Source organism: Thermobia domestica, chromosome 3, assembly GCF_964235325.1.
Source record: "Thermobia domestica chromosome 3, izTheDome1.hap1.1, whole genome shotgun sequence".
Classification (NCBI taxonomy): Eukaryota; Metazoa; Arthropoda; class Insecta; order Zygentoma; family Lepismatidae; genus Thermobia; species Thermobia domestica.
The window spans coordinates 304,667,120-304,679,942 of NC_137456.1; the positions used below are offsets into that span (position 1 = coordinate 304,667,120).

The following is a 12,823-nucleotide window of genomic DNA, read 5'->3' on the forward strand; positions in this document are numbered from 1 at the left end:
GAAGCATTTACTTTTAGGGTTGGCTGGTTTACACCAGCTGTTTTTTTTAATAAACAACTGGTTTAAACCAAAAATAAAAAGAACGAAAAATGCTAATCGTGTGAACTTCATGGTGACGTTTCCACACATCAAACCATCTGCATTAGTTTTATTTCCATTTCACCTTTTAATCAAGGTGTCCGTTAACGGCAGGTTTTACTGTATTTACTGAAATTTTATTTTAGAATAAATGTTCATTCAACATTATATCCCTACCTGATACCAGATAACGCTGATCCGTAAAATAAACATGTTCCGTTTTCTGTTCCAATATATTGACGATTATTATAATGTTCAGTATTATAATATGTATTCTGGTAGACTACTTGACATTTCTTAAACGCGTCCATTGGAAGCAGTACCTACAAATATTAAGAAGTTAATAAATTAATTGTAAAATATATATTAACATCCAATAGGAACAAAAGAAAAACACAAAATTGAAATAGTGTAGTTTGGGTGTTACTTTATCATATCTCACTTGTCAGTTATTCTGTAGGCTTCAAAGGTAAATTTTAGAAAGTTAAATATTTTACAGAATTCAGTTATTCATTTAGAGACACATGTACACTTTACAAAAGCAAAATTAGCAAAATGATAAACAATGATTACGTGCTTTTAGGTCAATACAAACCAAACAATATTATGGTAAAATATTCTATATGATTCAGCCCCAACTAAATAAATAAATTATCAAAATATCATTTTATTATGATATTACATTTTCGCTTAACATTGGAAGTTCAAAGAGTATACAGCCCAAATGAGTCGTCCGATTCAAAAAAGAAAAATCCATCATTTTAGATTGAAAACATAATATTTGGAGACAGTTTCCCCTCTTACACTTTGTTGTAACTCTTGTTATGACAGAGTTACCCTATGTCAAGGGACACTTGAGACACCCTGATATATATAGATATATGTGTCTGTGAGGGAGAGAGAGTCTGTCTGTGTGTGTTGTGTATTAACATTTCAGTGGATATATCACTAAAATAATATCCTTTTTAAAATACTAATGTTAATAGCGGTTAATATTTTTTACTTACCATAATGAAACTTTTACCATAATGAAGAAGCTAAGTTAAAACGCAACTATTATTTCAACTTATATTAATATCCGTGTTTTCAGTAAAGATGACTCTCTCACTACATTTGTCCCAGATGTCCTTCAGTTCTGGAACAAATTCTAGAGACCTTAAGGCCACATCACTCATAGAATAACTTAAAATAATATCTACTATCAATTATTTTTTAAAAAAAAACGAAAATCTCTGAAAAAACTATAATGACCAATTTAGAAGAGAGCCAATCTATTAACGAATTTTAGACGAATTTCAGTTGTTTTTTTTTTCACCAATTAGCGGAGTTTGCTTTTCTCCTTGAAATGACCATGAGGCAGAAAGAAGAAGGATGTTTGTTTTAATGACATAACTACATAGATACTGCCCAAAAAAATCAAAATGCTTATTTTTGTAAGAAGAATACACATAGCATGTGTAAACAAAGCCATGCAATACAGAAAGTGTTTTCAATTGGATTTTGATCAGAAACAGTGGTATCCTTGCCATATATCAAGCTACATTTTGTGAATATTAGGACTAAAAGAACCATGGAATTTATTTCTCGGGTGTCCAATAGCAGGTATACAGTACCGTACTGCATTTTTTATCATTTCTTATTGTTCTCCATCAGGTAAACTTAGTTTCTTTATTATTTTTTCTTAATGTGTTTCTAGTTACATCTTGAGCTCGGAAGAACCGAAGCAAATAAACCCATAAACTAGAATGTTATACTCGATCAATGCAGGGGTGTATACCTACTTTTGGGCCACCCTATGGTACCTCTAAGTACTATTTATTGTTAGCTGTGATTTATGACATAAAATATAGCATCTATTCCAACAACACTTCAGTAATGAATTCGTGACATAAAGAAAACAAATTAAAGGAATTGTACTTGACACATGAAGATATCATAGTAAGACTGAAAAATACCAAATTTCAACCTTCTAGGTTGGTTAGTTTTCGAAAGTTTACGGTTCGAAATGTCCAATTTTGGTCCAAAAATTGCATGTATTAGCTTCTTTAATTTGATATATCTCGACTCCTAATTAATTTACAAAACTAAGACTTACGTCACTGCTAAGTCAATGTTTTAGATTTTTTTGGATATTATATCAACCAATGGAGGTGTACTAATTTTTTCGAAAATTCAAAATCGAAATTTCAAATTTGAATTTCTCGAAAAAGGGCAATTTTAAATTTGTGAAAAGAAATCTCACATGTAGGTTAGGCCTTTATAAAGATAGGTTAAAATATAATTTTGGGATCGTGATGGAATCGCGAATAATAGAAACGAACCGGGTGAAGTTCTTCCACCAGAAAATGCATACGGCATCAAGGAATTCTACCAAATTGCTGAAATTTCTAGGATTATGTCAAACACAAAATACTGTAAGAGAGAGCAGTAAGAGACAGCTTCAGTAAGAGACAGCAGTAGGAAGAAGTTACAATTTCTAAAAGTCTTTTGTGTGATTTGCGGAAGGTATACCTTTTGTTTAAAGAGCAGTTTCCTTATATGAGCATAGGATTTTCCAAATTTGCAGAGGTTCGCCCAAAGAATATTGTGTTAACTGGAACTAATCAACGTACACTGTTTGCGTTTGTACGACACATCAAAAAGTGAAGTTAGTAATAGAAAATGCCAAGTTACAAACTCTCACCATTGGTTTCATAATGGTTTCGATTCTCAGCGGGAGCTTATGTAGTTCAGATTCCACATTAATCAGTAGATCCATGTCTCGTATAGCCTCGCTGACGAACGGGACGTTAAAATCGACTCAATGCTTTCATAACAAATTACAAGGACTGCCTACACCTCATGACGTGTGAATCTGTGTCTGAGGACTTTTCTATAGGAACTTGCTCTTCTTGCCCAGGAACTGACGTCATCAAAACTCTGATGGAAGACACCCTAGAGGAAAACTTAATCGGAACTCTTATTTTCCGTCATTGGTTATCTGTTCATAGATGTACATTACAAACTCTTCAGAATCCATTCTCAGAATTTATTGAGCTATTTTGTCAAAAATTAAATGATCATTTATCATGACTTCATAGCAAAGCAGCAACGTTTATTTTTCAACCATGTTAAAGGAAAAATTTCCGAAAGTTAATTGTGTTGTTGTTTGCGACTTCGCAGAAAATTACGACTTTGTTGTACAAGATGGGCCACAATCATTTCACTGGAATAGTAAACAAGCTACAGTCCACCCCTTCGTAATTTGTCACCGAAAAGATAACAAAAATTACCACTATAATTTGATTGTAGTAGCTGACTGTCTTGAGCACAATACTCTGGCATTCTGCTCTTTTGCAAAAAAAGAAAAAAGAAAAAGAAAGAAAAAGAAAAAAAGAAAAGAAAAAGAAAGAAAGAAAGAAAAAGAAAAAACTCGTGAAATTCCTTCGAAGCAAATATAGCACTGCACCTGAGAAAATTTTCTACTTTTCAGATGGTTCTGCTGCACACTATAAAAACCGTAAGAACTTTCTAAACTTATGGTTACACCAACAAGATTTCAGAATACAAGCTGAGTGGCACTTTTTTGACATAACCCACGGTAAAAGCCCATGCGATGGTATAGGAGGCACTGTGAAGAGACCGGCAAGAAAAGCAAATCTCCAGCGCCCATTCTCAGATCAAATCCTGGAACCATTACAACTTTATGAGTGGGCAAAGAAGAGTATCTCAGGGATTGAGTTCATATTTGTTACTCACTCAAAATATACTGTGACTGATGAATTTCTTAGAAAAACTTTTTGAAAATATTCACCAAATTTCAGGGACACGAAGACTCCATGGCTTTGTACCCCGTGATAGAACGTATGTAGTGACTAAGCCCTTCTCCGTTTGTTCAACATCCAGCATACACCAGCTACTGACGTCCAGGACGCTTCCATTAAGCGGATATGGATACATGGATATGTGATTATAGTTTACGAAGGAAATTGGTGGCTCGGATATGTCGTCACTACTAATCAAGAAGATGGCCAGGTGAAGATGGCCATTTTCGCACCACGCTGGACCATCACCTTCATTTCTTCATCCAAATAAGATAGACGTACTGTGGGTTCCGTCACGAGACATTCTATGTAAAGTGAGCAAAGTGACACCTACCAATCGTGTTTACCATATTCCTGAAAATAACGTCAAAACAACTACCAGAGCTTTCCAGAAATACATTTCTTCAAAAGGCTTTAGCTAGAGGTCAGTCCCTGCTTAGAGATGCCCTACAGTTGAGTAGTTTGAACGATTGCCAAATGTTACAGCGCAAGGAAAGTTCAGTAAGCACTATGCAAATCGTGTAAGACATTTTTAATTTATTCACACAATTTCCTTCGAAGTCTGTATCTCTCGATCCCGTAATGATCCCAAAATTATACTTTGACCGTATCTTTATAAAGGCCTTACCTACATATAAGATTTTACACAAATTTAAAATTACCCTTTTTTCGAGAAATTCGAATTCAAATTTTCGAAAATTCCTTTTAGTGCACCCCCATTGATATAAATGTCTTTAAAAAAGCTTAAAACAACTGCTTTGCAATGACGTAAGTCTTAGTTCGGTACATTAATTAAGAGCCGAGACATTTCAAATTAAAAAACTAATATATGCAATTTTGCGTCCAAAATTGGAAATTTCGAACCGTAAAACTTCGAAAACTAATCACCTAGAAGGCTGAAACTCGGTATTTTTCAATCTTATTGTGATATCTTCATGTGACGTAACAATCATCAAAATCTGAAGGGGTCTGTATAAAACGGTGTGCCTTAATGAATCAATTACATCAACATTCTTCTACATTTGAAAGTTTGCTCTATATGCGTGAGAAAAAATAAATATGACACATTATTTTTGATAATATTGGTGCAACATAAATTAACAGAGCTCTCTAGAAGCACTCAAAACGCTAACTTATTTTGCTGAAGTTTTTCGATTCTATACCATTCTCACACAGTTAAAAAAAAAAAAAAAAGTGTTTCCGAGCTATACATACCTGCTTTTGAATTTCACTTAAATTAAGATGTGAAATTACTGTGTCATTTTTGTATCGGAGGAACTTGTCAGTGTTAGAGTCCTGTATATTAGCCAATTGATGCAGAAATCCAGCCAAATATTGTTCTTTCTTCACGTCGTAGTCTCCAAATATACTAGTATAGAAAAAGAAACAAACTTATCATAAAATAAATGCCTTATTAAGTAAGATAAAAATATTATTATAATTTAATACCACTACTAATAGTACTTCACCATTTGACAATCTGCAGTTATGTACTATCTGTTCATTTCACAATACTTACGTGGATTTTTTTAAAAAAAGGAAATATGTATTTCTTCCTTCGATATAAAGAAAAAAACTCTCATTCGGGGATATCAATCTAAAATCTGTGTTAAAAAGAACTCAACATTCTTCCATGTCGCATGTTTTTAAATTAAAAATGAAGCGAAATATTTCAGATGTCCTATTGTTATGCTGTATATGATGAATGTAACGGCGACGATTAGAATGAATAATATGGTAAAATGAAGTAACTGGGAGGGAACGAGACAAACACGAGAAAAAAACTCATACACATTGTGTCTGTCCATCACAAAATACACTTGGCGTTAGTTAGGATTGAACCACAGACTCATGCTCCAGAAGTGTGAGATCTACAATTTCCTCTTAAAAACTTTATGATAAATATAATTTCTCTTTCTACTACTGATAAGGACTACTGGACTCGACAGAGATACGAACACAGAATATTTAGAACAGTTACAACTCCATCCATGCTACTACGAAAGTATTCGAACCCCCCAGTAACAGTTACAACTCGGAGATTGTCTACCGATGTAAAAGTTTAACGTTTTTCGTAAGTAAATTAATATACATTTATTGAAAGGCAAGAGTTTCTTAAACTCATGTCGACAGGTGTACCCACCATAAACAAATTACACAGTTGAAAAGTTCAATCTTGTTTGGGAACAGTCAAATATGTTTAAAAAATAACATGAGCAAAATATCAAAAATAAATATGTTTTCTAAAAATTCTTGTCAATTGCAGTGTTAAAAATAACGCCTTTTTCAAGAAAATGAGCTAGTTATTGAATATACTTTAATGTGTTTGCATAGTTTATTTTTGTGTATAGTCTGAACAATTGCTTCTAGATAATAGTTACGACATATTTATAATTATTTACTGAGTAAAAAAAACTTAGGGATTTCTTTCATTAGTCGCTCTGAATAAATCTGAGGCAGATCCACAACTTTTGTAAATATGAGAAGCTTGCAACAACGGTCACAAGCAAAATATCGAAAATGCAGACTGCTATGATCAAACTTGTTGCTATATTTAAAAAAAAATGTATTTTCTGAAAGTGCAAGTCATTTTACATAAATAATAGTTTTGGTAGTTTCCCTGACTTTACGCGGTTCGTTTTTAGTTTGAATAATTTGCACATAACGAAGAAAGTCATGCCTCATGAACAGATGCCAAGGGTTAACATAAAAAAAAGAACGCGATACTTAATTAAGAAGGTGTAACAAAATAGAATAAGGTTGAACCTCTAGAAACAATCTATCCGTATGAAAGTGATTCAACAAGAAACCGATTTGTTAAAGCTTCAACATATGTCGCTGAAATCTGATTTTTACAAATATTTACTAGTATTCCGATAAAACCATGTGTAAAAGTGGATCTGAAAAGCTAGAGGGACGGTAGCGTCATGACGTCACGCGTCCCCTGCCTATTTTTACTCATTGTAATTTTACAACGATAACGTTATATATTGTTTATTTCGATTGTGATCAGGGCAGCCGTGCTCAAGCACTATCTATAGAAGAAGAAAAAATATTTAATAGGTTAATGAAGATATTTTGTTTGTCCATTGTTATGGTGATGTTAGCCATTGTCAAGGAGATGTTTATAAACTATAATTGTGACTGTCGCCATAGTTGTTAGATGTACAATTTTGAATAGTGCGTTAAAATACGTTATTATTGTCAAATATAGATTTATGCACATTGTAAACTGGAGTATGTTACTTCAATCTATCTTTAATAATAACTAATATATGTAATAAAAAAATAATATAATAAAAAATATAATAATAATATAATAAAACTGTGAGCAAATGTATAAGGTAACGTTATTTTTTTTAGGAACTGGGGGACGCCGTATATATATAGTTTTTTGGAGGTGCGGACGACGTCTCCCTGCGTTCTCCTACACTTTTACCCCTGGATAAACAAACATCTCTCTTGATAATACTGCCATCTGTTATTGACTACACAGAAGGGCAAGCGAACGCACGCGCAATCGATTTACACTTGTATCTACATGCGAGAAATGTGATTGATCAAAGACAGGGACAGTGTTCCTTTCGAAATGGCGAAAGGCAATGTTTCAATTAATATTTAGTGGTAGATTATTGGTTTATGAAAAGGTGGAAAAATTGAGAGAGAGATAACTAAAATCTTCAACATTAATAAAACGTGTATTCACCAAACCATAAAGCGAAATGAAGAAACGAGACAAGTGTCCAGTCGCAAGGGTACAGGTAGAATGTGTTCTTCACAATAATGCTGTTCGCTAGTTGGTGAACCTTGTCCATACCTTCAGTAAAATAAAAACTTATTGAAGTGGGCATCCAAAAAGACATTTCTGACTAGTACCAACTGAACGCAATGATACCAATGGACGATAGATCATTTGCATTGGACCAAAAAACGTGGGAAATCATTTTTAGATGAGATAAGCTTTCAGGTATTCTTCAATCGGCCAGTAATATTGTGCCGAACTTCAAAAGAAAAATTAAACCGGAATGCATGGTGTCAATATTGGAAAAGAATACGGATACCAAATGATTTCGCGTTGCATGACATCAAAAGAGCCTGGCAAGATAACCATGATGGATGGTTCTGTAAATACGAATACATACTCAAATTTGATAAACGAAAATATTACTCCATCGAAGACGAAATTGATAGGAAGAAAGAAGACTTGGTTGTACCAATAAGATAATGCACCTTATCATGTCTCCAGAAACACTAAAAAATGATCCAATAAAATGAAAATTCCTCGCTGGAGTTGGTTGTTGGATCGCCAGACATGAATCCATTTGAAGAGGTGTTACGGAGACCCGTAACAATAAGGTAAAAAAAATAATGTGTTGAGGTGACACATGGCGTAGCTTCAATAAGACCTGGGTTAAGACACTCCAGGTACATCTCGATTTCATCCGAAAGCTTGGTTGAACTCAAGCGGTCGAATCGCACTTCGAGAGAACCCGAAGTGCATGGGATTCTTTACTGGGCCCGGCGTCCATCATGTACCATCGAGACCAAGAAATGGTAGAGCATTAAAGTTAATCACTAAACTTGGCACCTACGAGAGGTGGGCGATCGAAACACTGGTATTTGAGGATTGCACCTTCATACAGTATGTCCTCCAACATAGGAAAGAAATTGACCTCCTTACTACATATAATTTCCTAAGAGATTCTCTGGAAATTAAATTCATTCCCTCAATTAAATAGCTTTATTAAAGAAATTGAAAAAGGAAAAAAAATACAAAAATGTATTAACAACATACCACTCGGCCATGGCCGAGAATGATACCTCGATTTTAAATTTCTAGAATACTACTGGCTAATTTCATATATATGAGTGGTCATGAGTTTCCCTGAAACACTAGAAATAATCACAGAACCAGCTGTTAGATTTTCCATTGATGTCTGCTAGTCGCGCACAACTTGAGTTTGTAAGAAAGCTGAAAAAATTGAAGTAAATCTAAAAATGAACCAGTTTTCGAGAAATCTAATTAAATCACATTACAGCATCTATTCAGACTATTTCTGGCTAATACATTTTGAGTATACAGTGCATAGACTTTTATACGATGCCCAGCTCGGCTGGGTTCAATTTATGCTTATTGACACAGCCAACCAACGCGGCCAAAATAATAGGGAAAAACTTTAGATTTCTTTGGTCTGCCATGGGCAAATAGAGACTAAGTTCGCTTTTAAAATCGCTTAACTGTTAATAATTCCTAACTTGGATAAAATTCACCTTAGAACTCCCGTTTTTGGGACGGAGGAGGAGGTTGCTTACTCTCGGTCTTGTTCCTAAGTTGGCGGACACGGCTGTATATCGACTACCTTACTGGCTTTAACCACCGCACGCGAGTTTTTGCTATTTTCACATGTTTTTTGATTGCATACTCACCGTGTGGAGTCTACACGCGTAGCGAGTCCAGATAAACACTGCGAAAAAACTCCTGTCGGCCCCCGCAGGGCTACAAACTCGTGTTTATATACTCGGGAAGTAAGGTAACCATAACTTTGGGTCGGCCCACAAAAGGAGGGATAGGATTTATGTAACCTTGTACACACCTCTTTAGAGTGAGATGGAAGAAGACACAACAATAGAGAGAGAAGATATTATTTACGTATTTGTCTGAATACCGGAAATCGCATCTGTTTATGAATTTCTGCAAAATCCAAATTTTTCATCAACACAAAGTTTTATATGAGAAAACAAAAGTAATTTGTTGAAGAGAACAACAATTTAGCTGAATGTATTAAAGTAAATTTAATGAGAGGGAATATTCTCCATGTCACAACAGCATTTTTTCTATCTATCTCTGTTAAACATCAGAGATCGCCGTTAATTCTGCTTGCCATCACTCACATACCAATCTCTCTTTACCTGACTCATCCTCTATTTATCTCCTGTATTACATTCATTACACTCCTAACGCAAAATCCAGGAATCCATGTTCCGACCGATTGAAAGCAAGTTTACGGCCTTTTACAGCTTCGCCAGTGACTTGCTTCCAATCTAGGATAAAATTTTCACACATTAGGTATGATCATGTGTACAGTCGGCCAAGATTCCTGTTGTGTTCAGCCAACCAAGTACAACTCAGTGTCATACTTCGTCCTCCTATTGTTTTATTACATAACATTTTAATGTGTACCAAGCTCGACTGGGAGTCGAACCAGGGCACCTCTCATTCATGTTCCAACCCAGCAGAAAAACGCTGTTTTTCTATCCTGGTGTCACTGAGATTTTAAGGTGAACATACAGTCTATCCACATTATAGACTCATTGTCATGTTTAAAATTTTAATTCTTAATTATTCTTTCCTTCAAAAAGATATATTTCCTCTGTGAGAAAAATGGGAAAGCTTCAGGAGCAAAAAGAATTTTCTCAGGTATTTGGTAATGTGAATTCCAGAATTTGTAAGAGGTGTGCTAACAAGGACTGTACAACTCGAAAGGTGGGCTAACAAGGTATTAATCAGGTACGTAAACAAAAACTAATACCTTCTACAGCTAAAAGAAAAATTTGTGTGAAACAGGAAAAACAATGCAAAGATTTATCTTTACAGATTTTACAAGGGTAAAAAATCCCTGTTTTTCTACCACTTGAACATTAAAAGAAGTCAAGCTTATATTGGTTTTGTCACACATGAAAAAATGTATATATACATTGAAAGGTGACAAGAATTTGTTCATTTTCGGTAAATTAACTAAAAATAAAACATCCTGCCTAAAGTCAGGGAAACCACCAAAATCAATTAAAAGTGAGTGTTGTGATGCAAAATGACTAGTTTTTCATCATATATAATTATTTTTAAATAAAACAAGTGCAATTGCAACAGTCGAAAAACTTTTCTTTTTAAATGTTTACCTATTTTAAGCCCTACAGTATATTTAGACGTAAGTCTTCGGAAAGTTCTTTAATCTTTGGTCTGACACACCTAGAATACTCTTATAAACGATAATTCTCACTTTGTGACAGATCTAGCGCCGTATCCTAGATTTTTCTGTGGGGGCAAGCATTAATACGCGTATTTGGCCCCCCTAAAAAATTGTTTTCCTAATTCTTAGGCCCCTTCTTTCCCTTACTCTTTATGGCTCCCCGGATCCTGTGTTCCCTTCTGCATTTCAAGGTCTGCGGGGCTGTTCCGTTCCCTGGGCCCGTTCCATACATGACAAATTAAGGGGACAATATTGACAAATCTCAAATCCATACGAATAAATATTATTTCTAAAGCCCCTAATAGTGGACATTTTTTACTGAAATGGGCCCACGACTCATTTTTGTTTCATTTGCTCTTAGTGAGCTGTTTTGTTTATGTAATGTAGTGAACCAGTTTGATGTTTCATTTATAATTTCATGTTCATATCGTACATGGAGCAAAAAAAAATTGTCTTAATATGACCCCCCTCGAACAGCGTGGAACTTCTTTTGCCCCCTGTCCCTATAAGTTACGGCCTGGTCAGATCTCACTCTATTGTTAACAGACAGAACGTTTGTCAGGCTGGTCACAACCAAAATATCGAAATTCAAGTACTTTTTTTATGTTCAGTATAATACTAGGAATACGTAGTTATACCGTTTCCTTGATTCCTAGATGAAACTAATCGTAATATGATTGATATTTCAAAATAAATTGTTACTTTCAACAATGGTACCATCAACAACAGTTGATAAATGTTACTATCTACATGAGGAAGCTTATTAGAAAATTGCATCTCATTTAGAAATTGTATTCCTGTATCAATCTTCTGTTTTGAAACAACTTATTTTCGATAATAACTCCTTGGAGTATAAAATAATTCTACATATGTTATGCTCATTTTGCTTAGTTTTTCTTTCTTTTTGGTGAATTCTTAATTTGTTCACTATTTTTATTTTTTTTATTTTATTTATTTATTTATTTATTTATTTATTTATTTATTTATTTATTTTTTGTTTTGTTTTGTTTTGTAAACATCTTTCTACATAGTAATATTGACGACTGCAGCACAATACATTCAGTTAGTAATTAACTATTGAAACTTCGAAAATCATCATTTGACAACAATGAGCAACTTTTGACAATTGTCTGAAGCAAATAGTGTGAATTCTTCCCTTGACAACTTTACTGGGAATAGTTGAAAAAAAATCACAACTTCCTACAAGAAAACTAGCGACATACACGTACGTTATTCCGTTTAAAACTTGTATACATAATTCCGAGTTGTGTTTCGAGCTATTTTTGTAACAATGGCTTATCGACAATTGCTAGACAAAGTATATAATGATCAGAAACGGTTTAGAAACTCTTCCATTAGTTCCTCTGAAAGTATAAGATTCTTCTCTTTTTCCACATGAACTAACTCTGATTTAGTTTATCAGATAAGGTTGTTATATGCTTTTATTGTCTGATTTTAAGCTGTTTCGACTCTGAAAGTATAAGATTTTTCTCTTTTTCCACATGAACTAATTCTGATTTAGTTTATAAGATAAGGTTGTTATATGCTTTTATTGTCTGATTTTAAGGTGTTTCGATTTGTTTATTATCAATTATCTTCTTGAAACAACGATCACAAGCGTAATACCAAAATTGCATCTGTTGCGTTAGCCAGACACATTTAAATATATTCAATTCTGCTACAAACTTTAATTGAATTGTAAGTATAAATAATCGTTATAGTTAATTGTTTCATTAACATTGTTTCCTCCAACAATAACACAATGAGCAATACGGAAAATTGACAAATACCATTTTATAGCTATTATTGTGTTTATGTTCATTTTGCTGGATTAGTTTTTTTCTGGGGTAAAATATTTATTTGCTCACTAATATAATGGTTGTTTTATGTAATTCTTTATGTAAATTTATGTGTGAACCTTTCCTTATAGAACATTGATGATGGTTGTGCCATATATTAACCTAGATAATAACT

The 12,823-nt window shown here is 33.9% G+C and overlaps 1 protein-coding gene across 1 annotated transcript in view; it reads right to left on the reverse strand.

Annotated features, from left to right (window-relative positions):
- Positions 1–251: 251 nt before the first annotated feature.
- The window catches only part of LOC145682274 (uncharacterized), a 47,682-nt gene continuing 35,110 nt past the window's right edge, over positions 252–12,823 (reverse strand). Inside the window, exons 3-4 of the mRNA XM_081753853.1 lie at positions 5,097–5,250; positions 252–401 (exon numbers count right to left, since the gene is read on the reverse strand). Coding sequence (XP_081609979.1) covers positions 252–401; positions 5,097–5,250 — 304 coding nt within the window. The remainder of the gene's footprint in view (positions 402–5,096; positions 5,251–12,823) is intronic.